The sequence below is a fragment of the Vipera berus genome, assembly GCF_964194415.1.
Source record: "Vipera berus genome assembly, chromosome: 4".
In the NCBI taxonomy this organism is placed as follows: Eukaryota; Metazoa; Chordata; class Lepidosauria; order Squamata; family Viperidae; genus Vipera; species Vipera berus.
The window spans coordinates 40,111,107-40,138,752 of record NC_138206.1 but is presented as its reverse complement, the minus strand read 5'-3'; the positions used below and the strand labels follow the sequence as shown (position 1 = coordinate 40,138,752).

The 27,646-nt window shown below is 38.2% G+C and overlaps 1 protein-coding gene across 1 annotated transcript; it reads left to right on the top strand.

The window, feature by feature from the left end:
- Positions 1-721: 721 nt before the first annotated feature.
- GABRR3 (gamma-aminobutyric acid type A receptor subunit rho3) lies at positions 722-27,390 on the top strand (the record flags this gene model as incomplete). The annotated part of the gene is made up of 9 exons (XM_081327223.1): positions 722-855; positions 8,581-8,693; positions 13,657-13,724; positions 15,382-15,605; positions 18,043-18,125; positions 21,977-22,117; positions 24,020-24,172; positions 26,179-26,375; positions 26,940-27,390. 9 exons carry the CDS (start codon positions 722-724, stop codon positions 27,234-27,236), a joined length of 1,410 nt encoding a protein of 469 aa, XP_081183349.1. The 3' UTR covers positions 27,237-27,390.
- Between the last annotated feature and the right edge of the window lie 256 nt (positions 27,391-27,646).

Below are 27,646 nucleotides of genomic sequence, written 5' to 3'. Positions count from 1 at the left end.
TCAAGTGGATAGTATTTTATGTAAGAATCTAAGTGCTCTGATCAATTACCGGTAATACCATGGGTATATTATGCTTTAACTTGCTTCCATTTTATTTCGATAAACAAGATACTGTGATGGTAGGTTTTCATTAAATATCTACAAAATTGTTTATGTTTACTTTTCGTACACCTAATACATAAATAAGCCCAATGCTCTGAATTATTTTCCGCATATGTAGTAAGTTTATTTGCCTGACCTTTGTTTATTAAACACAGATTTTCATGGGGAAATGAAAGTTTTTCTTATTAAAAAAAACCAGTAATGTGGAGGATTAAGGAGATTAAATATGACATCATTCTTTTGTCTGTGTCAATGCTTTATCAAACAGTATACTGAGCATTAAGGCTTTGGGCTAGAAATGCTCCCACAGAGCGAGAAACAATGGATGAAAAAGAGAGTAAACAATACGCACAATATTATTTAATATATTTCTAAAAGTAAACTTGCAACAGTAGGAGAGATAAACCACAGGATGTGAATGCTGAGGACTTCTAAAACTGCAGAAATAAGAAGAAACTTCAGATAATGAAAAGTGGAATGTTGTTGTTTTTTCTTTGAATTTGTGATGCTTCATATTATCTACACCTTCATCGCGTGAGTAGATTACTTCTTAATAAGTGGACCGCTGGAATGAAAGATGACTGATAGAAATTGATTTGATTTTTATGGATTGGAAGACATGGTCCCTGCATTAAAACTGCTGCTCTTCACCTGTATTTGGCCTACTTCTGTTTTACCCAATAACAGCGATCACCATAATCATTGCTGCAGCCACAATCATTCTCAAAGGTCATTCATGAAAAGACATAACAGGTAAGCAAGATGGCCAGCACGCATCACAACTGATGTTCTTTTAAACCCATGTAATTGAAGGTTTGTATTATACAGATACATTGGCTTTAATCTGGTGGAATTATTTAATTACCAAATATAAAGAGAAGCTTTTTTAGCTAGTTATTCAATTTCAATTTGAGTTCATGAAGCTAAAGGCGTTTAATGCTGTATTTTAAGACTCAGTCGATTGGACGTTTTACATTATTGGCCTTACCAAAATACGGTACGGAGAGGGGGTATTAAAATCTCAAGCATTGCTACTTTGAGCCACGACTCAGAGAACAGGGTTAGTGTCAGATTTAGGCTTCTCTATACAGATTACCCCTGTCTCTAATTCTCCAGCTTATCCATCAAAAGTTACAGATGGGAGAACAAAAGTCAGGCAAATTACTATGAAGCTTTGCACTTCAAAAGCCCAGTGTGGAATTGGAAAGACTCTTGCTTGAATGCAGAGCCAAACAGAAATTGATTGGGTGGACCCATAGTTTAATCTTGTATAAGGCTACTTCCTACATAGCTTCTGATGTGCTCAGTGTGAGGGACTGGAGAATAGAGATGAGATATTGTTACCCTTAGCACTTCAGCAAAAAAGATAAAGGCACATGGCTTACATGCTTTGGTATACCAGTAGTTATCTGGATCAGTTAAGAACAAAGTGACTATTGTAACTGCTGTGTTTGTCTGAATTAGAATTTGTCTGAATTAGAATTTGTCACAACTGCTGAGATCGATCTGAAATGAATCTGAAAGGTGTTTCCAATTTTCCATTGCACTAAGTTAAGTTTGGTTTCTATTTTAATGATAGTTTGCTGATAAAGGCATATTCAGGTTTCCTCATGTTAAACCATAAGCTATGGTTTACAAACTACCACAATTTCATGCACATATGAAGTTTAAATATGATGTGTGATCTCAGCCAATCAGTTTAAAAGCAGTCCAAGTAATTGCCTGAGATGCGAATGATTGCTTATTATCTTGTGTTGCAAAGGGAGACTTGATTTCCTGAAGTACTGTACAAATATTTGAAAATACAAGCATTCACTTTCACTGAAGCTATATTAACTCAGAGCAGTTGAAATCGAGAAGCATTTGCTCACTCTCTTTCTTGACATTTATACCACAGTGAGGACATTTATACCACGGTAAACGGCTAGTCCTTGTTAGAAAGGACATTTCAAACCAACTTTAGTTCTATATAGAATCTTTCTCAGCTGGTTCTGTTCAGATGACAAACCTGAGCACCCTGATCAACAAGATTTATTTTCCATTACCACTGCTTAAGGGGTGGTGGTGGAAAGATGTTTGAAAGGGAGCATTTTCTTGTAATAGAGATTTCTAAATCTTAAGTTTTTTCACTGGTCAAGTGCCAAAAGAAACACAATGCACATGCACTGATTTCACAAGGAACAGGACTGGATTATTTGGGGAGTCTGTTTCCCTCATTTTTGTATGTTTTAAAAGTAAAAATAGGACCTTTTATATATTTTCTTATTTTGACACAAATGGAGAAGTCATAGTTAGCATTTTGTCACTACATTTTATTTGCAGTTCTATAGTAAGGGGAAAAAAAGTGAACTTGCCACTGACCTGGGATTAGGTTTCATTTAAATTAGCAGAGTTATTTTTCATCGAACACTGGACCAAGATTTAAAATCTCCTGTTCCAGGTTTTGGAATCTGGCTGCAGAAGAAATTACACCTCATTTTATATATAAGTCTTTAAAATGAGATGTAATTTCTTCTGCAGCCAGATTCCAAAACCTGGAACAGGAGATTATAAGTAAAATTTCAAGCAAAGGTATTTGCAGTGTGGCCATAAAAAGGGCAAGACAGTAGCATGATAGTGTAATTGAAGCATGTGTTACAGCCCTAATATTGCAAAACTCAGAACATCATGATTGCCATCTTCATTTTGCCTACCACACCTGTGGATACCTTGATTCCCAGAATCTACCCAGGACTCCATATTAGTTATGAAAAATGGAAGTCTGACCAATGGGTTGGTCACTTAGTGGCATATGGGTAAAATAGAGAAAAGAGACAGAGAGCTAATGCTGCCACTGTTATTTTTGAATAACTATTAAATTACTATTTATCCAGCTAGTCTATAAGCAGAGTCTCATGAAATGGTGACAGTATGACTGACCTTATTTGAGCTTGGAAATGCAATGGGGTTGGACCTGGAACATATTTAAGATAGAAAATTGCTAGTGCTGTACTCTGCAGTAAGAAATATGTATCAACACACCCAAGAAGAGGGTCATAGTAAGTCAATGTTGCACTCTTGCCAACCCCCCCCCCCACCCGGGTAGCTCATGAATTAACAAGGAACCAAACTCAGCTCAAAGGTGATGCTATGGAAAAATGATATTTTTAGGATATTGAAATAAAGCCAACAACAATATTATTTAGGGGAGTAACCATACCAGCTTTCTCAAGAAAATATAAGCCTATTATGAATGGAATTAATTACATTTAAAGCAAACATATATACATAAATTTAGTATCCTTTTATCTAAATACAAATTATCTTGTTCCATGGATTTAGCCTCCATTAAAAGGAGCAGAAAGGAGCAGAAATCCAGTTTCTGTGATGTGACCTAATTCACAAACTATTAAATACTTGTTTGTTGTATATTCTCCATTTCATAGTCTGAAAACAGCCATATCAGTTTAGATGATCCGAATGTTCTTAACTGGAATTTTTTAAACAAAGGATCAGAGAGATCTTTAGAAAGATCTGACTTCCTACAACCTTTTTTAAAATTTTAATATAAGATTATTGGACATTTAGCCTTGCTCTAGTAAATGTTTGCCCACCAAGTCCATATATGCAACCATAATTTGGAACCTTGATTTCAAAACACAGTTTCACTGTTTTAAATAAATGCAGTGATTCAAAGAGATATGAATAACATTAAAAAATACAGTGACATTGAGAACATGAGAAAATTATACCAAAAATGACAAATAGATGACAAAAATGAAGAAGACTGGCATAAAATATGTGTACTGTAGGGTAAATGTGCAAACAGTTACTCTGTCTGTTTATTCAGCTGTCCCAGTGGTGGTGGTTGATGACACCTGCTCTGCTTCCTTCTTCCTCTAAGGCAGTGTTTCTCAGCCTTCACAATCTTGAAGACGTGTGGATTTTAACTTCCAAAATTCCAGGGTCTAAGCTAAGGCAATCCTCAGCTACAATTGTCACAAGGCTAAGCTGGCTGTTTCCCATGCAGCTTCCAGCTGTTTCTAAAGCTAACTTCAGAAATTGCAGTTCCACTAATAAAACAGCAGGAAACAGGTGGTCCTACTGTTCCTACAGTCCTCTGTAAGCCAAAGGAAAAACAAAGTAGCAATGTTTTTATATTACAAATTAAAAACGAAAGGGAAAAGGAAAAGGAAAAAAATCTTGCAGTACTCCAGACAGGCATTAGGAAAGGAAGGGAAGCATGTTTAGCACATGGGGCAGAAAGTGAAAGGGGGGGGGGCTAAAGAGTTGTAAGGATTAAATGGAATGTACTTGACAAAGGGGAGGTAGTCCTCATCTTCTGACTATTCATTTAACCACCATTCAAAGTTATGATGGTACTGAACAAATAATGATTATGATTGATCCTCAGAGTTGTGCTCATCCCTCACACCTACAACTGGTTGCAGTGCTCCATGATCACCTGATTGCCAAAAAGTCAGTAGGGAAGCTGGCAGGGAAGTTGGAAGTTGCTGAGTTACAGTGCGTTCAGGAAGTATTCAGACCACTTTTGTCAATGTTTGTCAACCTGATGGTCTCTCTGACTGAGCTCCAGAGATCCTGTGTAGAGATGGGGACAGAGTTCCAGAAGGACAACCATCAGTGCAGCCCTCCACTGATCTTGGCTTTATGGCAAGAGTGGCTAGATGGAAGCCTCTCCTCAGTGCAAAACAAATGAAATCCCACTTGGAGTTTGCAAGAAGCACTTGAAGGACTCTCAAACTGTGAGGAACAAGATTCTCTGGTCTGCTGAAACCAGGATTGGACTGTTTGGCCTCAATTCAAAACATTATATCTGGAAGAAACCAGGCACCGCTCATCACATGCCCAACATCATTCCAACAGTAAAGCTGTGGGGGTGTTTTTCAGAAGCAAGGACTGGAAGACTGGTCAGGGTTGAGGGAAAGCTGAGTGGAGCAAAGTACAGAGATATCCTCAATGAAAACTTGTTCCATAGTGCTCAGGACCTCAGATTGGGCCGAAGGTTCACTTTCCAACATGACCACGATCCTAAGCACTTAGCCAAGACAATCAGAAGTGTCTTAGGGACAAATCTGTGAATGTCCTAGAGTGGCCCAGCCAATGCTTTACTTGATCCCTATTGAGTCATCACAAGACTCACTGATGACTCACACCTGACCCATTACAAGATCCATCACAAGACCCTCACTCAAAACACCTACACCTAAAGTCCTTATAAACTGAAGTACACTGACACTGGCATCCCCTAAACTCCACTGAAGATGTTACCTAGCCTGGTAATGAAACATTCAGAAACCAAACCACAAGCTAAGAGAACAAACCTTTTCCCTCATCTCTGGAGGGACCTGAAAATGTCTGTCCACTGATGGTTACCATCCAACCTGACTGAGCTTGAGAGGATTTGCAAGGAAGTATGGCAGAAAATCCCCCAATCCAGGTGTGCAAAGCTTGTTGTGTCATACTCAAAAAGACTCGAGGCTGTAATTGCTACCAAAGATGCTTCAACAAAGTACTGAGTGAAGGGTCTGAATGTGGTATCCCAATGTGGTATTTCATTTTTTTCTTTTTAATAAATTTACAGATTTCTAAAATTCCTTTTCACTTTGTCATTATGAGGTACTAAGTATAGATTAATGAGAAAAAAATGAATCTCAACAACTGTAGAATCAGGCTGCAGCATAACAAAATTGACAAAAGTGAAGGGGCTCTGAATAGTTTCTGAACGCACTGTACCTCAGCAACTTCCAACTTCCCTGCCAGCTTCCCTACTGGTTTTTTGGCAATCAGGTGATCATGGAGCACTGCAACCAGTTGTAGGTGTGAGGGATGAGCACAACTCTGAGGATCAATCATAATCATTATTTGTTCAGTGCCATCATAACTTTGAATGGTGGCTAAATGAATAGTCAGAAAATGAGGACTACCTCCCCTTTGTCAAGTACATTCCATTTAATCCTTACAACTCTTTAGGACCCCACCCCTTTCACTTTCTGCCCCATCTGCTAAACATGCTTCCTTTCCTTTCCTAATGCCTGTCCGGAGTACTGCAATATTTTTTTCAGCTGCAGCATAACAACATTGATGAAAGTGAAGGGAGTCTGAATACATTCTGAATGCACTGTACCCATGCATCTTCCCTCAGCTCCCCTCAGCTCCTTGCCAACTACTTGTGTGCCCCTGCATACTCTCCCCAAGGCTCATCATGCCTCCCTAACATTCTTTATGCACCTTAGGAGCCCTGGTGGTGCAGTGGTTAGAATGTAGCATTACAGGCAAGCTCTGCGCATAGCCTGGAGTTCAATCCTGATGGGGCTCCAGGTTGACTCAGCCCTCCAGCCTTCTGAGGTTGGTAAAATGAGAACCCGGTTTCAACACTGAAACAATCCTGCGAAAACCATTTTGTTTTGTTTTCGGTTGCCACAGGACTGGGAGGGGGGGAATGGGTGATTTTAATGTTAGCCTAAACAATATTTTGTCCCATGGGAACCAAGGTCATTGCTGCCTGGGAATTTGGCGGGCTGAGCCTTCCATTAGAAAGCCCGCCAAAGTATGCTATTGGGGAACGTAGTTGATTACACAGTGCTGGGTTGGGAAGTTCAACTTTGTAACATTTCAACACTTTGGAGGGAACTCTAGACTTGGTTTCACTTTTGACTGTGCGGATAACTTGTAGCCAATAAACATGTTACTTAAGGAATCCTCTAGCCTTGCAGTTCTGCTTTTACTGGTCTCATCTATCGGAACCATGACATCCAGATTGTTGGGGGCAATAGACTGACATTTTAAACTGTCCAGAGAGCGCTGTAAAGCATTATGGGGCAGTATATAAGTCTAAATGATATTGCTATTTGTGCATCCTCCTGCACCCTTGCCGCACTTCTCTTGCACCCTTACATGCCTCAAGTACCCTCGCACACCCTCCCAAATCTTTGCCATGTCTCTTTCATGCTCTCACATACCCCCTTGCACCATCCACCCAGCAGCAACCATTGACCTTCCTATTTGCCTGTTTGTGAGTTGCCTAGGACTTACAAGTTCCTGCTAACTTCCCAAGTGGTTGTGGGAAGCTGAAGAAAATTGCCTCACCTAATGATCATTGGTTTGCGTTGATTATGGCAACTGATACTGCAGGGATTGCCATCACCAAATGATGCAATCACACTTTATGACTACATTGTTTAGCAAAGGTATCAATTTCCTTGGTAAATTGAGGACTACCTGTAAGTTTCTGGGGAAGAGTATAGTTTATTGATTTAATGTTGCAAGACTGGATCAACTGCAAGTTTATAACATGTGTGAGGGGCACAGCCTAGCAGTCAAGAATGAAATGGATGCACAGGGTACAGTTGTCGAAGGGGAGTAGGGCCTGTCTGGTACTACAGCCAATTAGAGTTGGGGTTGTTACATTTGAATGAAGTGCTGGAAACCATCCATTTAGAAAAGCTTAGGATCACTCAGTTTGGGGGGAAAAATCAAGCTGAAGCTGGAAAACATAGGCATGGAGTGCATTTGCAAAGAGTTAGGCATGGCAGAAGGATAGTGTCATTTGTTCATGTACTCTGGGGATAACAGTGTGACAATGGACTAGGTAGAAAAATTTCTCCCTTAAGGAGAAATTCTTGATCTACAGCATATGAAAGAAGCTATGTTTCAAAATGAATATTGAAATAGAACTAACAGATTAATATTTCATCCTTTTAAATTCACTATTCTTACGTTGCTTGCAGAAGAGAATGGAACAGATTTAGATATTTATTTCATAGATTTTATATATTTCTGCTAAGAGCAGCAGGAGTATTCCTATTACTATTCTGGAAGGGATAAATCTTTTTTTGACCTGTGGAAATAGTTGCTCAGAAAGCAACAAAATCCTTTCCTGAGACATTTAAGAACTATTTTCTGTGATTTAGGGACCAATGGATACAATAATTTTATTCCTAACCATAATTCAAATATACTTTGGGGCTTTGCATTCATTTTGTAATGGGATGGCAATCCATACTGCACCTACTGACAGAGGAAAAGGATAAAAATAATTCCTACCACATAAACTAGAAAAAATGTTCTTATTGATACGGACAAGGGCTCTCTAACTCTGTAACAATTAATGTTTAAAATCATTTCTGCCAAGTATTGATAAAGCTATCAAGAATGTAATTGCCATGAAATCTTGCATTTCTGAATTCCTGTATTTACATACATTATTTTATTGTATCTGTACATGTATTCATGGAAAAGGAAATAGCATCTGCTGGAACCCCTCAGATGTGGGCTTGTTTAAGCATTAATATATGGTTAGGACCAAAACCAAGATTGGATTATATCTCCATATTTTGCTGGGATACTTAGAATGTTCTGGCTGACAGTAAATGTTGACTTATTATTTATGTAAGAAATCAGAATGATTTAATAATTTCTGGTGGATGTATCTGAACAGTATATATATGTATATTTATTTGTTTATTTATAATCCAGAAAACAAGAATTTAAGGTGAGGAAACTGGATAGCACTAAAGTACCACCCATGAAATCAGAAGAACTTCTCCATATAGAGAACCATGATTTTGCCATGAGACCTGGCTTTGGAGGTAAAAATAGTTCTCTTCTCTTCTTTCCTATTTATTCAGTTATTATTTTCAATTAAATTGGAAATTAGCAGTTTATAAAACAAATTGCCAGTGTCAAGCATAACTTTTATTTCCAACACTGCTTCTGGATCCTGCATGTACTGAGAATGCACTCTTAGAAAATGAGAATTACGGGGAGTTGCAACATTTTGGAAATATGTCCATATGCTCTGATATAAAATTAAATTTGGGTTTATTTATTTATCAAATTTTGAAACTGTCCATCTGCCTCACAGAGGCAGTCTGGGTGGTGTACAGATAAAATATTAAAACATATTGTTTTTTATGTAGAGAAACAATGTTCCCAGTTTGTCTTCCTGTAAACGGCTGCTTTGTGACTGGCCACACCACCACTGCAGCCATTAGGTGCAGATATCACATAATTTTTAACACACTCTTAAAATTCTAGCTATAAAAGGTTGGTAATCCCTATGTTAACATTACAGACAAGCCTGATTTGTACAAATTGAGGTAACTTACAGCTAAAAGTACACTGTGCTTTCCTTGGCGGTCTGTTTATTTTCTTTAGTAGATTTATAACTGGTTGTACATCTCAACCACAGTGAGCTGACATATTTTTAATTTTTTTAAAAAATGCTTTTAGTAATGACTTGCTATCTTTGAATGTGCCCAAATGAATCTCCAGTGATTTAGTTGGAAAATGATTATTCTGGAATCTGCTCTCTATTCTATGCACTACTTCTATACAGAATGATTGCAACTGAATTAAAACGCTGTTTGAAGGACACTTTCTGGTATCAGGGCTAGTGTCAATGTCCTTTTGCCTTCTACCATTAGGTAAATCCACCAAAGTACCACAAGGGGTTTGTCAAACTTCAAGTAGGTCACCTGCTTCATTTGTGATGGGTTTTCCAGGAAGTGGATGATGACAAGATAGGTGCTTAATTTTAAGTCTTCCAAGTGCTTTGATTGAGCTCTCATTGTGTACAGTAGTTTGCAACATCCATCCCAACATCTAGAAGAAATTAAGTCATCTAATGCAGAGAAGGGAGAAATCTATATCCTAGACTTAAACACTCCAGTCATTTATATGATGTTAGCTGAGCTAATAAGCTGTTTTACAGTTGTATAAATGTAGTACAGGGACGCGGTGGCTCAGTGGGTTAGGACGCTGAGCTTGTCGATCAGAAGGTCGGCAGTTTGGCGGGTCGAATCCCGAGTGCCGCGTAACAGAGTGAGCGCCTGTTACTCGTCCCTGCTTCTGCCAACCTAGCAGTTCGAAAGCACGTAAAAATGCAAGTAGAAAAATAGGGACCACTACGGTGGGAAGGTAACAGCGTTCCGTGCACCTTTGGTGTCTAGTCATGCCGGCCACATGACCACGGAGACGTCCTCGGACAAGCGCTGGCTCTTCGGCTTTGAAACGGAGATGAGCACCGGCCCCTAGAGTTGGAAATGACTAGCACGCATGTGCGGGGGAACCTTTACCTTTACCTTTAAATGTAGTACAGTAATTATGTGATTTACTTTAAAATCAACAGAATGGAGGTTGCATTAACACTAGGTTCATGCATATTTATATGATAGCATATCTCAGTTATTGAAATAATATTGTGTTAATCAATAATTGTCTTTCAACTCCATAGTCCCAAAATGGTTGTGATTAAAGAAAAATTGCAAACTGCATGTGACCTAATATGAAAAGTTATGTAACACATACTCGGTTTTATTATGTTTACAGTATTTGGAAGCTTCAAATATTATTTATAAATATTTTATACAGTATTTTAATGGGAACTGTAAACAGAGTCCATTTTTTAACAAAATTATTTTTATGCATTAGCTTTCATTCAGTTAGATAAAATATGACAGTATCGCAAAAGGCCCTTTTAGAAGGATTAACTGGATTTGAGATTGTTAAAAGGGTCAAATATTTGGGGGTGTATTTGTCACCCTCTAATACAAAGTTATATAAAAATAACTATGAAAAGTTATGGGGAAAAATTCAAAAAGAATTGGAGAGCTGGGAAAAACTGCAATTGTCTTTGTTGGGAAGAACTGCAGCGGTGAAAATGAATGTCCTGCCTAAATTTTTATTTTTATTTCAAATGATACCGGTCCTTAAAAAAGATTCTAATTTGGAAGAATGGCAACGGGGTATCAATAAATTTGTCTGGGCAGGGAAAAGGCCACGAGTTAAACTTAAGATTATGCAGGATACTCGTGAAAGAGGTGGTCTTAAAATACCTAACCTTAAATTATATTATGAAGCTGCTGCGTTATCAGGAATAAGTGATTGGATTAATTTGACACAAGAGAGATTATTAAATCTTGAGGGCCATGACTTGTTATTTGGCTGGCATGCATATTTGTTGTATGATAAGAAGGTGGATAATGTGTTTAAAGTGCATATTTTAAGACAGGCATTGCTGAGAGTTTGGAAGAAGTATAGACATAAGTTAGATTACAAGATGCCGTTGTGGGCAATCCCAAAACACGCAATAGAAAACATAAATGTTGGCTTCAAACATGATGTGACTACGTATAAGGAGATATTAAGTTTGGAAAGAAATGTCTGGTGTTTGAAGCCGTACAATCTCTTGCGAGATGAGAAGATCGTTCAAACTTGGTTTCAATATATTCAGTTACGGGCCAGGTGGAAAGAAGATCAGAAAACTGGTTTTGCAATGACTGATGAAAATTTGATAAAGCAAATTAGAAACCAGGGTCCAGCACATATCAAACGGATATATCTTGCATTGATAGAAATCGATTCAGAAACAGAACTTGTTAAAGATTGTATGATAAAATGGGCTCAGAATATCCAAGAAGTTATTACGTTGGACACGTGGGAAAAGATCTGGGTGAGGAACGTAAAATTCACGCAAGCCCAAAACCTAAGAGAGAACTTTTATAAAATGTTTTATAGATGGCATCTAGACCCTAAAAAGCTTGCAAGTATGTATCCGAATTATCAGCCTAAATGTTGGAGGTGTGGAGGTGAAGACGCAACGTATTTTCATATATGGTGGACCTGCAAAAAGGTTAAGGCTTTTTGGATAAAAATTTGGTGGAATATGCAGAAGATCTTTAAGCAAAGGATAAAGTTTTGTCCGCAACTGTTTTTGTTGGGCATAATTACAGAAGCTACTGTGGTGGACGTTAAGTTGATGCTGAACTTAATCACAGCAGCAAGACTTTTAATAGGTCAATATTGGAAAAAGGAGGAACTGCCGACTATAGAAGAATGGACTCTAAAAGTTTCTGACCTGGCGGAAATGGCAAAGATTTCGGCTTATTTGAAAGATCATTCGCAAGAACGTTATATTATGGAGTGGAAAAAGTGGATTGATTATATTCAGAACAAATATGGGACTAAGAAATTTCATTTAGCATTTGAGTAAGTTTCCTTTTCTGTTTTTTTCCTTTTTGTATGTAATTATTTTATATGAGCTAGAGGGTGATAGAATTAATAGTTTATTGTTGTTAGCATATGGATGCTTATGATTGTTTTTTGTTTTTATACCCTGTATTTAGCTCTGGGAAGTCGGGGGGGGGGGAGGGGGGAATGGGTGGGAGGGATAGGGAGGGTTAGGTAGGGGTGGGGGGAGGGGGGATTGTTAAAGTTAAAATGTACTGTAAAACTTTTCAATAAAAAAAAAGAACAGAGAGAATTTATTCTGATGATTAGAAAGAACTGATGTAAGAATTTTTTTATGTAAGGGAATGAGAAGCCTTAAATTACTTCTTAATATTTTCCCAGTTTCACAAGCTGAATGAAAAAGACACCCTAAATGCAGTATATATTTGACCTCAACCATGAATTCTTAAGGTCATTTATAAAATACGTTGTACTTTTACTGACTTACAATACAGTGCTACAATGCCTATCCCAAAATGTATGGCACATTCCTGTGCAAGTGCTTCAGAATTTCCATGGAATTATTTTTGCATCCCAGAAGCATTAAGAATGCATTTTGAGAAAGGCCACGTTTTCTAATACAGCATCCTCTTTTCTCAATTGGCCAGTCTAAAAACTGACCTACATTACAGAATCAATGCCATAGACCTTTTCTCCCATTAATGGTAGCAAGGTGAACTTTAGGTAAAATGGAGAGGGAATAAAGGTAGTCCTCAACTTATGACCACAACTGAGCACAAAATTTCCTTTGGTAAGCAAGACAGTAGTCAAGTGAGTTTTAATTTTAGTTTTTCAATCTTTTTGCCACCATTAAGTGAATCTGTGCAGTTACTTAGTAACATGGTTGTTAAGTGAATCTGGTTTCCCAATTGACTTTGCTTGTCAAAAGGTCACAAAAGGTGATGACAGGATGCTGGGACACTGCAACTGTCATAAATATGAACCAGTAGCCAAGTGTCCAAATTTTGATCCCGTAACCGTGGGGATGCCTCAATGGCTGCTAGTTGGGAAATGGGCATACGTTGCTTATCTGAGTGTTGTTATAACTTCAAATGGTCACTAAATGAATGGTTGTAAATTGATGACTACCTGTACCACTTTATATTTGCAAGCCTGTTGGCTTCTCCAGTGCGTGCTAGCCCATTTGGCCCTTGTAGGTCTACTATATTTTGAGACAAAGCATCCATCATTTTAAACTCCCAAGGAATTCATAGCTTCACGTGAGGGTATTTAAGGAAATACAAAATAGTGGGTGTCCTGCAATCACCAACCCTTTGAAGGAATAAGCAAAAACAGGTGACTAAATGTGTATACAAGTTATATCCGGTACCACAGATAGTTCCCATGGATCTTAGGTTGCTGTCAACTGCTGTATATAATCAGAAGGCTCTCTTCTGTTTGGAAAAAAGTGCTCATACAGTTGCTTCTAAAAAAACTTCAAAGCAATAGTGAAGTCCATATTTAAGCTGTGGTTAAACTCCGACGAAGCAAAAGACTTAAAATAATCCTTTATTACTGCTGTTTGTTCTCTGTATGTTAAAGGATCACCAACCCCAGTGGGCATTGATGTGCAAGTAGAAAGCATTGACAGAATTTCAGAAGTTGACATGGTAAGTTTTCTTTCAGTTGCTGAAAATGTAATTCAGAAATGCAGGTGAAATAATCAGCAAATTGATGATAAGGAATAAGAGGGGAAAAATGGGCAGTGGGGAATCTTCAAATAATTGTGTATTATTCGCTAAACAAGTGATTGTTTTATACAACTAATTATTCTATCTGTTCCCTATCAAAATGTATCTCTATCTGAGAAACTAAGAAAGATCTTATAAAACCAAACATATTTTATATCATAAGCATAATAAAGACCTATTTATTCCTATAATAGTCTACAATTATTTTCGCAAGAATAATGCAAAAAGTAAAATAATCATATAAATTAAGAATAGGTAGACAGAATTCCTAAATAGTCCTATCAAATGAAAAGAGAGACGACTTATTCACATCATTGTGTAACTGGCAGAGAATGTCCTTTCAGCTTTATAATTTTGAGTTTTTGTGCCCATTAAACTTATAATACTCATTTCCAATACAGGTGGTCCTTGACTTACAACCATTTTTTTAGTAACTGTTTAAAGTTACAATTGCACTGAAAAAGGTTACTTATGACCAGTTTTCACACTTATGACTATTGCAGCACCCCCAGTCATGTGATCAGAATTCGGGGACTTGGCAACTGGCATGTATTCATGACAGTTGCACTGTCCCTGGATCATGTGATCATGATTTGTAAGCTTCCAAGACAGCTTCTGGTAAGCAGTTAATGGGGGAAGCCAGATTCATTTAGCAACTGCGGCAAAAAAGTCATAAAATGGGGCACAACTCACTTAACTCTCTTGGAAATTTTGGGCTCTACTGAGGCTGGAATTTGAGGACTACTTATATCCTCCCATTAATCTTCAATTCTTGGTATGTATTTTCAGAATATGCCAGCACAGGGAAGTACGTGATATGAAGATTATATCAAAATTATGAAATTTTCATTGTGATATCATAATGTAAATCTTACCCTTATGGACTTGTATTGTGATATCTGATGCAATTACACAAGTTATAGAGTTTGTTCTATCCCTGTAGCTGTCTATGAACATAAAGGTCTACAAAATATCTGTGAATATTAATAGGCAAACTAAGAATTTTTGAGCCCCAAAATTATAAAGTTTAACATTGATATTAACATTTGAGCACCCACCCCAAAAATTAGCTGAACCTTCCAATTTGTTTATAAAAAGACTTATAGGTGTTCAATACATAGAAACCATTTTTCCTAAGTGCATTGTAACTTTAAATCTATTGAAACATTGAATAATACTTACTATTTAACATATGCAACCTGTCCTGCTGAAATATTGGTTATGCCTCATGAAACAATATTCCATAAAGTATTTTGTGAATAAACTAGGGCATAGTATTTACTTAAGATGGCTGTGCAGTCCTTTGGATTCAAAGGGAAGGAAGATGTTACAAGGTATATTGAGATGGGCACAAAGCATCTCTCTGCAGCTCCTTAAAGCAGCTACACCTTTTCTTGGAATCATGCTTCTTAATAGTCCAAAGTAAATTTTTGACTTTTAATGCTAATAGTTTAACTACTAATTCTTATTAATGGCTTCACTACTGAAGAGTAATGTTAGCCTTGGCATGTTTAACAATTATATTATTAAATGGATAAACGCATATTTGGTATTTTTTCCTCTTATTTTTATATAGGTTTTCACAATGACTTTGTATCTCAGGCATTACTGGAAGGATGAAAGACTCTCATTTCCTAGTACCAGAAACAGAAGCATGACCTTTGATGGAAGGTTAATAAAAAAGATTTGGGTACCTGACACATTTTTTGTTCATTCTAAAAGATCTTTTATCCATGACACAACCATGGAGAACATTATGTTACGTATCTATCCAGATGGCAATGTGCTCTTCAGTTTACGGTAAGCACAGATCTCTTACCTTTCAGTCAGGAGAACACATACAACAGAGGAGAATTACCATGGGGAGTGGGATACTTTAGTCCTCCCATAATTGGTACCTTCTAGATCAGGGGTCCCCAAACACCGGTCTGTGGACCGGTACCAGGCCACAGCATGCCAACAACCGGTCCGCACAAACAAGCACAGCCCCATCTGCGGGATGCAGGCAGCAGACAAAACCATGCATCCTCCAGTCCGTGGAAAAACCTCTCTCCACGGAACTGGTCCCTGGTACCCAAAAGGATGGGGACCACTGCTGTAGATGTAAGGGAATATACCTCTCCATAATTCTTAGCTAACAAGGTTATAAAAAACATAGGAATGATATAATTCCACAACATGATTGGAATATGTCTGTTTAAGAAAGGCTGGTTTATTTATAAAACCGGTAGAGCCCATACAACCCTCCCTGAATTTACATCAGTGACTTTCAGCCCCACAGATCACTTTCACTGCAATGTTTCTTCCATGTCTGTCTAAATTTGCATCTGTCTAGCCATCAAAAGTCAGTTTACATTAGACAAGCCAGATTCTCTCAATCTTAAGTTTATCCACACCGCCAAATGGAGATGATAATAACACACTTCCTTGGTCTGGTTTAAAACAACTAAAATATAGTAATGTATGTTTTGCCAATTCACAACGAATACACAAATGTTGTTTCTGCTGATTACATAATAACATATCAACATAAGGCTGTCATTTTCCTGTGCTCTGAGAAAAGAATCCTTGGGGTGAGTTTCAGACAAAAGATGGGCCTCTGGCTCTGCTGATGATCTTGTATGTTCCATAGGAGATAATCATGAAGATCAATCCAGTTATTGATCTAAAAATGACCCAATACTGTATAAGGTTGTATTAGAAAGCTCAGTTAAAAATCTCAAAGTGAAGAAAAGAATTCTGGTCATAAATCAGGAAAAAAAAGAAAGGAAAGGAGGTTGGAAAAGCATGCAGAATCTTCCCAACCCCTTTACCAATAGTGGTCTTATGTTCAGATAAATGCATTCACTGTGAAGCCTATGGCGAGCTGCACAGGCTCTACTCTGGATCAGATGAGTTGGAAGGATGAAGGAAAGAAGTTCATAATGGAGCAGTTTTAAGTTTTATTTTAAGCTGCTGCCCATGTGCCTGTTTCCTAAAACTGTACTGGGAGAATTTTTATTTTTTATTTTTGGTCTGCAGCCCCCAACCAGATTCAGTGCATTTCTGAAATCAGGGTTGTTGTTGTTTTGCCATTTATTCCTTTTTACGTCAGCTTTTGCCCCATGTTGTTCAGAGGATTATGCTGCTGATGGACTGACAATTGGGTTCCTTTGCATACTTCCTTTTCAATATTTTGTTGGTTTGGGAAAATAAAAGGAAAGTAGGAAATAGGAGAAAGGAGTTTGGTAACAGAAGTTCCTCCCAATGGCAGAAAGATAATGATGATGTTATTTTTTTCATTTATTTATTTTATTGAATTTATATACCGCCCTTTTCTGAAGGACTCAGGGCGGTTTACAGGGTACTTAAAACATTGATACAAAAATTAAAAAGAATTAAAAAGAATTAAATTTAATCCCTGAAAAAAATATAAAAAACCCCAATTAAAAACTTTCAGCCTGAGCCGGAAAGCTCGAAGAGCCAGGTCTTCAGGTCCCGGCAAAATGAACGAAGGTCGGGGGCAGTCCTAAGCTCCGCGGGCAGCTGGTTCCAGAGGGCAGGTGCACCCACAGAGAAGGCCCTCCCCCAGGGTGTTACCCGCCGGCAATCTTTAACCGGTGGCACCCTGAGAAGTTAACTGCTATTGTCTAAGTCAGCAGTCCCCAACCTTTCTGGCTTGGTGTCTGGTGGGAGGGGTGTGTGAGAGGATAGTTTGCTGTGAGTGGTAGGCAGGCGCGTGCAAGTGGTGCAACTCCATTGGTGCAAATGGCGGTGCATGTCTGCTGCTCACACAAAGGGAACTTTATGAGTGCAAGCAGCTGCCAATTGTACAGCTCAGTTCCGAACAGGCCACTGTCCTGTATTGGGCCACAGCCAGGGGTGTGGGGACCCTGGTCTAATCCCTGCCTTCAAAATCACAGCAGGTAGGAATTTCATGGTGCTGGAGAATATCATCACATTTATCCTGAAGTGACTGGGATATGATAAAGTGGGAAAGAACTGAGCTTGTGGACATTGCTGGAGCTTTTCCCCTGAAAACTCCTTTGTAGTTTTATTTTTGCTGTCTTGAAACTGAAGCCAATCCATATTTGATATATTCTCCTCTGAATTAAAATGAGAGAGCACAAAAGTACTTTTAGGAAAACTTGAAAAATAAATATAGGAGCCCACTGAAATACTTCATATTTAAGCACTTCATAAATTGTCAATCATTTTATGATTATTGAAGTTATTGTCTATTCTTTGCTTTTGACAGGATAACAGTTTCTGCTATGTGTTTCATGGACTTCAGTAGATTCCCACTTGACACTCAGAATTGTTCTCTAGAGTTGGAAAGCTGTAAGTCTAGCTTTGCTAAGAAATATGGTTTCCAAATGTAATAGGTAGCTTTACACATAATTCATTTTAAAGGTATGTAAATCAGCATTTGGCTATTGAAGAATATTGGTGTTACCAAATGTGTTTGAGAAGTGATCTCCCAACGCATTTCTAAACATTTGTGAAAGAAGACAGAGAAACCCAAAGGCAGCAGTCCTCAACCTTTCTAGCTTGGTGGCCTGCCTGCCGGGTGTGTGCGTGTGAGTGGCAGGCATGTGTGGGAGCCCACAGCTCCATTTATGCTAGTGGCATGAGTGGCCTCCACTCGCACAAATGGAGTTTCCTGAAGTGAAGGGTGCTTGCGCTCGCACACGAAGCTCCACTTTCACGAGTGGCAAGCACTTGCGCTCATGTGTGTGGCTCTACTCACATGAGCAGAGGACGCTTGTACTCACACATGAATGGAGCTTCGTGCGTGATTGCAAGTGCCCTCTGCTCATGTGAGTGGAGCTTCACGTGTACGTGCTTGCCCATTTTTCCTGTGGCCTGATTTTAAACAGGCTGCAGCTCGATAATGGGCCACCGCCTGGGGGGTTGGGGACCCCTGCCCCAAGGTGCTTTTCAAAAGACAACTGAACTTTGTTTTTTGAATTGAATGGTGGGCAATGGAAGGATTTATATTGTTTGCAGTCATGCTTCTTTGACAGCAAAGAATATAAATCCTTCCATTCTCCACTATTCAGTCTGAATGGGTGAGAAACGAAACGTCTTTAAGGAAAAAACAAAGTCCAGTTGCCTTGGGACAACCATGACCTGGATGACAGAATATTCACAGACAAGGCAGAGTAACCAGTTCCTGTGCCAATAAATATATTACAAGTTTTAACTTTTCATCTTTGATCAACTGTGCTCTGACAATGGATGAACAAAACCAAGATAATCTCCAGCCATGAGCCACATTTGCCCCTAAACTCGACCACAGCCCCAGAAACACCCCAAATATGGTCACTACATTGCAATTTGAATGTGATAAGAGTAAACACAAAGTTTCCCTCAATTCAAAAGGGAATTCTGTTTTCTTAGCAGCAATGAAATAGCTAGTCACTGATTTCTTCCAAGATAATTTTTATTCTTTTAATTTTTATTTTACTTTCCCACCCTAGCCTACATCTTGGAGGTCTCCCATTCACATTCTGACTAAATTTAGTTAGAGGTTAAGAAGCAGTCAGACAGGCAGAAGATAGGCAGATCAGATCTATGAACACCAAGTAACAGCCAGAACAAAGAATAACAATTCTTTAAATTCACGGTACATGGACAGACTCAACAATAGTTCCAACTGGGAAACTGAGCATTCTACAGTCCAGAAGCACTATGGAATTCCTGGAAGCTTAGCTTTCAGACAAATCAGCCCTCAGTAGACACAAAGAAATAATTTACATGCCACTTTAACGAGTGAAAAAGCTTAGAAACAAACAAAAAGGCCAGAACACATCATCTCCAGCAGCCAACATCCAAGTAAACAGGTACTAACACCAGGCAAATAATCAGAGAACAATATCCTAGTCAAGGAACTACCATACCCCCACCCAAATTGGCAAGGCAAACTATGGTATTTACACAGGGAATAAACATCACACTCATTTGCACTGATGATTTTCCTGTCAGTAATGAAATGCCTACAAGCAAACAAACATGCTCAGAGAGTACCAAGGATTCCAAGATCCAGGGCTTTTTTTCTCATAGAACGCTCAGAACGGAGTTCCGGCACCTTTTTTGGATGGAACCTTGTAGGATAGGCAAGGTGGGTTGTATGACATGTGTGAGTTCCGGCACCTTTTTCTTATACAAAAAAAGCACTGCCAATATCTATCCTAGGATTAACTACTATTGCTCCATTTGAAGAACAATACTCTATCTGAAGGGATCTTTTATTTTAGCAGTGAGGAACTGTAAGCTCCTGAGCAGCAGAGGATCCAAATCTTCCTTTTGGGAGTCCCTTCTGACCAGACCTGCCAAAAACAAATGCATTTTTTTCAGTCTGAGATGGAGAACATAGAAAACATGAATATACTGTATGTCCTAAAATGTGATGATAAAATTTAAGAAAATAGAAAAAACCCTCCTGAACTTCTTCTTGTCAATCGAGACAATAACTACATAATATGAGACTATTATTTAGCATATGATGAGAACATGATAGTAGAGAAATAAACATACAGTATATACACAGTCCACTTAATTATAAGTGAAACTTCTATGGGGATATGGTAGTGACCTCATAACTGGATGTCCAATTCAGCTATCCAGGTGATTGCCTCTGTATTGCTTCATGCAGATCTTCTAGGGAACCAGAGAACACATCTTGCACGATATGTTTAATAGTTTGCATAAGACAATCACAAGACTATTTCCATCACCATTGATTCAAGGCAGAGGCACTTTTCAATTTCAATTTCAACCAGAAGAGAGCTGGAAGGGACCTTGGAGGTCTTCTAGTCCAATCCCCTGATCAAGCAGGAGATCCTATACCCTTTCAGATAGGTGGCTGCCCAGTCTTTTCTTAAAAACCTCCAATGATGAAGCACCCACAACTTCTGGAGGCAAGCTGTTCCACTGGTTAATTGTCGTCACTGGTAGGAAGTTTAGTTCTAGGTTGCTTCTCTCCTTGATCAGTTTCCACCCATTGTTTCTTGTCTTGTCTTCTTGTGTTTTGGAAAATAGGTTGACCCCCTCTTTATGGCAGCCCCTCAAATACTGGAATATTGCTATCATGTCACTCCTAGTTACTCCCTTCTTCCAGTATCATATCTAATCCCAAGCAGGGCTTGGAAACCACTTACCAATAGTTAAATAGATCAGGCAGGCAAAAAAAGATCACTTTATCAACCTTCACTGCTTTAGTGAGGTGAAATAGATTTCTAATAAAATTATAATTCTTTCCAAATTTCCATCTATGGATTACAATGATGAAAGCTGTAGTCCAGACATGTCAAACACAAGGCCCGGGGGCCGGATCCAGCCCACGAAGTGGTTTCATGTGGCCCGCAAAGCCATCCTGGAAACATTGAGGGAACAGTCCCCACTGCCTTGGCCCAGAGACCCTCCTTCTGCCAGAGACCCTCAGATCTGTCCTACTCCTGCCCAGGCCCCCATAGGCACCCTTGATGCGAACAATGTAGAGCTGGCCATGCCCACCCAGTAGGCCATATGCACTCTAGCCATGCCCACCCAGTAGGCCACGCCCACCCTGGCCATACCCACCCAGCCCCCTGAGGGCAACCGCAATGCTGATGCGGCCCTCAATGAAATTGAGTTTGACACCCCTGCTGTAGTCATTGGTGTACCAGGGTGGTGTGGTGGTGACAGTGGTTTGGTCAGAGTGCAGATCTTAGGTTATCTCCACGTAGATGCTGCCAAAGACAAGGGGGAGGATAGAGGTTGGTATGGAGTTGGGTCCTACTGCCAGTGCACTAACACAACGCTGGCACAGGGAAAAAAATGTGTGCCGTTAAGTCAGCTTTGACTTCTGATAATGACCCCTACAGTTTTATTGACAGCACTTTTCAGAAGTGGCTTGCCCTTGCCTCCTTCTAGGGCTCAGAGAGAGAGAGAGAGAGAGAGAGAGAGAGACCCAAGGTCATCTTGTTGGCTTTGAGCCTAAGGCAGGATTAGACTCATAGTCTCCTGTTTTCTGTCTGTTGCCTTAACTACTACACCAAGAGGAGGCGGCTGTTTAAAAAAAACCACTTGAGGTGTCAAAATGCTATGTATGTCATTGATTACAGTCAAAGTAGGAAAGCAAGAAGTTGGAGATATGTACATACATGTATAATAACAATCATAGCAACTTTTTTTTAATAATTCCACAGATGCTTACAATGAAGAAGACTTGATGCTGTACTGGAAACAGGGCAATGAATCTTTAAGTATAGATGAGTACATTTCTCTTTCTCAGTTTTTCATTGAAGAATTTAGTGCTTCTAGTGGATTAGCATTCTACAGCAGTACAGGTACAGTACTCTTAAGAGTGAGAAATAGATGTCCTGTGATAAATGTGTATTTATTTTGACCTTAGCAAATAAAAATATCAGTAGGATTACAAAGGAAATCAGTTCAAAAGAGGTGCTATTTTTCCACACACTGGATATACAGTGTTTATTTAATCTTTGATTTAAATTTTACTAACTTTACATGACATCCATATATTTAAAAAAGATAATAAAAGACCTAAATATGTTTTTTTATTAAATGAATGAGCTGAATTTTCCTCAAATCCTTTCTTGGATGAAGTACGTGGCCATGTTTGTACTTTGAACTTTCTATACTGGTGGTTCCCAACTGGGGGTGCGAGACGATATTCCAGGGGGTGCAAAAACTTGGGTTTTCAAAATCATAGTGTATATGCATAATTTGTTGCCGTTATTTCAAACTTTTGTAAGGGATGCGAGAATATATCAGAAGCGTTGTAGGGGTGCAGGGTATAGAAAAGTTTGGGAGCCGCTGTTCTATACCTATTTGATTGTTCTATGCAATCTGTCTACTGCCCACCAAGCCATCTTTCCAAAGGATAAATTTCACTTGAAGTCTTGTTTTATAGTGTTCACTATAGCTGAAGACAACTGCAAATCAAATAATTTTAATACTTTTGCACTTGACTGATGGTTTAAAGAGGGTACCTACCTTAGAACACATTGTTATCAGAATAGTTCTTGGAGACTTTAATTGTCAGCAAATGCTTATTCAAAACTTCACATTCAATTTATTAAAATAGAATTTTGTGGCAGTGTCTAAGAAAGGAACAGCTTTGCTGTAAGATTGATAATACAATTGTTCAACTCTGATTTGTGCAAATGGTGATCCCCTGACTGCAATGGTTGTAACTGCCCTGATTGCAAAGCACCCAAATTTCATTCTTGAGAATCACAGGGATGCTTAATGGTTATAAGTGTGAGGATCAGTTGTAAAATCATTTTTTCAATAAGATATAACTTTGAATAGTTGCTAAATAAGGCAGTTATTCAGTGAGGACTATCTGTAGTTACATTTCCCTACTATTGAACAACATTTCTTTTACTCTCTTATTTCTTTATAGAGCTGTGTTGATGTATTGCTGAAATGAAATTTCTTTGTTACTAAGCGCATAATATACAGGACGTGCATACTGTTGAATTGCTGATGTCTCTGCTATCAAGTCTCACTAATGCAATGAATTCTTCCTTTCTCCAATTTTTACTGAGACTGTTCAGTGTTTAAATAGCTATACATGGGTGAAAAGTCTCAGAGATAGGACCCACAGTAGTTTGTATATTCCCATATGAGGTCTCAGGGTGAATTGACCTGAGGATGATAAAATTATATCCCAGCGTATCAGTCTGAAACTGGAAAAGATTCTTTTATAAAGTGGAGTTGGGACTGAACCCATAGTAATACTGTAAATATACCCATACTGCAACCTTGTCCAAGACAAGGCATGATTAGGCATAATTTAGACCTGATTTCTCTCACTAATTTATTCATAGAAATCTACCTGGATATCAAAGAATGTGTCAAAAATAAAACTGAAGGTGAGAAGTCTTTCATATAAAGAACCATTAGAATAAATAGCTAAAGCAGCTATTTAAAAGTAGAAGTCACCTTATCATGTCAGGTTTTTAAAAAAGCATTAAGCCAGGTGAAGTAAACATAGGTGAAGTAAAAACATAAATGGGAATATAATCCAAAATTGGGATGGAATGATTCACATTACAGAATACTTTAGGGTTAAAGGTCATTAAAGAAGGACATTTAAGTAAATATTTAATAAGTTTCTCATAAAAGAAAAATGTAGTTCTTTTAGAAAGGCATTGTAAAGTCAAAGGATAACATAAAATCGCATGGGCTAGATAGTAAGATATGTCTATGTTTTTCTACAGGTTGGTACAATCGGCTTTTTATAAACTTTGCTCTACGGAGACATATTTTCTTTTTTGTTTTACAATCCTATTTCCCCTCTATGTTGATGGTGATGCTATCTTGGATTTCCTTTTGGATAGACCGAAGAGCTGTTCCTGCAAGAGTATCATTAGGTAAATTTTCATTATAAATTATTTTAGGTTGTTTGAAGAGCCTGGTATTGTATTTATGAAGTGTCTTACAGGAAAGCGGATAATAATTATTCCGATCTATCTAGTTTTATATAGTTTTCTATTCCATTATTAGGAAAAAGAATGGAGTTCCTCCTTCCACAAGTTGCCCATTGATCATAAAGGTGCTCTGATATAACGGGGAAATATAGATTTCCTGAAAGAATTATTAGCACCATTTCTTGGAAAATGGTGTGTTCCAGAGGGAATAATTACTTTGTTCTATATGAAAAAAATCTGATTGAATTCTCACACACACCACACATACATCTATGCACCCTCACTGAGGCAACATATATAAATCCATCCTGAGTAGACACACACATACTGTATATAAGCAAGGCAAAGGCAGTATCTATGTAGACATCCCAGTTTGACTCTGGAGATAAAAGTTATACTGTACTATGCTGTAAATTCACACAAAAGAAACTACAGATGCCTCCTATGGCCACCTTTGCTAAAGAAGTTTAAAAAAAAAGAACGTTCACTACATGCTTTCTTTATATTGTTTTAAAATCCTGCTTAAGATACAAGGCCACATTTTGAAACCAAATAAATAATTGATCTTTGATGCTTTCTTCTTCAATTATTAATTGTAGAATAAGTGAAAGCTATGATGCTTAAAAACATATTTAATGGATTACGATATCCTAGCTTTCAATCATGGTTTTGACGTATCTGCTTCCAGAATCAGAACTGCAGGAAAGATTTAAAAGAGAATATTAATTTTCCATGATTCATCCTAATTAACATAACGGGACTCCCCATATGGAATTTTGCTTCTGTTTTAAAATATACTGTTAAGAGCTATCAGTTTAGAATAATGATGTAATAATAATAAAGGAATATGCTTAAAAAGCAATTGCAGAATGTTTTAAAAGTGAACAATTGCTATTCTCACGTAACGTGTCGGCACATTTATTATTGTTAAAGTGAGAATAAACAATCTTAACTAAATATTGGGTTTTATATTAAATATTTATAAAATGCCCACCATATAGGAAGCATAATCTGTTCCAGGATAATTGTATTCAAATATAATTGTAATTGTAATCAAATATATCCTTCACACTGCATTTTTCTCCAAGCTTGAGTTAAAAGATTTCCTGATTCTACATGCTGAAGTACTAAGACAAATAGAACTGAATCATTTTCAAAAGGTAAAGTGAAAAAAAAATCAAGGTCAGCTTCATATTTTCAGTCAAAATCATAAATAAATTAGTGGTTCTATTAACCTATTGTTGATGTGTGTGTTGTGTTCTGTACCAGCCTGCTACCGGCCCTGCAGAAAAGGCAAAGGGCAAGAGGCTGGAATTAAGCCTGCCAAATTTATTAAGATAAAACAGAGCAAAACAAGACACCAACCATGAAACAGGAGCTATGAAACAGGAACTAATCAAGCGGTTGCCTTCAGCAAACCAGCCCTCCCACGCATTCCCCTTTTATACAGTTCAGGGCGTGGCTTCTCTCTGCCTCCTTCCGAGGTGCCCCATTGCCTTCCTCTGTTTACTCCTGATTGACTGCCTCCTGCGTCGGGCGTCCTTGAACAGGGCCAGCTGTGGGTCATCTTCATTCACGCTGTCAGGCTCACACAGCTGGGTCTCCGTCGTGACCAGGTGGGAGGGGCCTGGCTGAGGGCTCTCATCAGCAAGATCTTCAACCCCCTCAGCAAGCTCTTCAACACCCCCCTCCTCCTCTGAGTCGTCCGACCCAACTGCCGAACCCACAGGCTGACCCTGAATCACAACATGTTGGTTGAAATCTGGCAACAACTTTATATGAGGTGTTCCATTAGTTATTTGTTATAATAAATACTACATTTTCTATCCACGGAAAGAAAGAAAAACAAGATACCCACAGCCATTTCTACCCATAGCCTTTTTGTGCATATTTTCATAGAGTGCAAGACCAAACTGATAGCACTCCTATCTTTTCCTTTCTTTTGGCAGGTACAACTACTGTGCTGACGATGTCAACCATAATTACTGGAGTAAGTGCCTCAATGCCCCAGGTGTCTTATATAAAAGCTGTGGACGTATACTTATGGATCAGCTTTCTTTTTGTCTTCCTATCTGTTATCGAATATGCAGCTGTAAATTATCTCACAACAGTGGAAGAGCGAAAACATCTGAAAAACAGAGGGAAGGTATATATTTGCAAATATTTTTCCTCATGTAAAAATATTCAAATATAAGTAAAACAATGATACCATACACTTAGTAGAAGTGTTTTTTCTTCATCAGTTTCACTTTTTCTGATAATGTTCATTCTAAACATCGACAAAACTATATCAAGGCCACATTTTCCTTAGTATTTGGCTGTGGATGATAGGAAGAGTAGTTCAAGACAACTGAAAAATGTAGGCTTGTTGGAATAAAACAGTTTGAAACCAGGTTAGTCCTTAACCAAGAAATAGGAAATAGTTTCAAGCAGTCATACAATGAAGATTTTTTTAAAAAAGACCAAAGAATATAAACACTGCGTTCGCTATGGCTATTGGAGACATGGAATTCACTGAAATTCTTTTAATATTCTTTCATAATAGCTTCACTGGCTTTTCTATAACAAAACAAAGAAGTTCTTTGTATGCCTTAATGCCTGTTGTGTCTGTTTTCTATTCAGCCTGACACAGACTGTGGAAGACTACAGCTGCAACAACATGAGTTCCCCAGTGAAGTAAATCCATTGATTCAATTGTTCTTCCTTCTAGGTTGCTGGGTTGTATAACATTGATGCAATGCAAGCCATGGCCTTTGATGGGTGCTATCACGATACTGACATTGATCTTGCCACCTTGAGTGTACTTTTGGAAGAGGGAGCAGCACGCGAACGAGAACCCAGTATCACCCATCTGGATGAAGCTCACTTAAAAAGAAAAAGATTTTCGACAGGAACTGTGGGCAGAATTATTTTGCAAAATAACCATGTCATTGATACGTATTCCAGGATTGTATTTCCTGCTATATATATTGTATTTAACTTTTTTTACTGGGGTTTATATTTATAAATGAAGAGAGTCTTATTTTATTTTATTTATTTTCATGTGAACAACTGAGACTTGGTATAGTAAGCTAAAGAATCTCTTAGGTGAGCTGGATTTCTTGCTGATTACACTTTTTTAAAGCTAAGAATAAGTAGGTGCTTTTACATTCTAGCATATACATTGTTTAAATGTACCCAAGCACTGATCAATATAAATTTTCTCTTGTTATTAATGATTGGTGAATTTGTACAATAAGCAGTATGCTGCTTCCTTTGTGATACAGCAATGACAATTATAGGACTTTTCAAACTGCTTTCAGAACAACTTTAAAAGCTTGTAAGACCAGTTACATGAATGCTACGTCTGCAAGAACTCTTCTCATATCTGCCTGACCCTGCCACTTGTAAAACCAATGTCTCTCCTCTCCCAACATC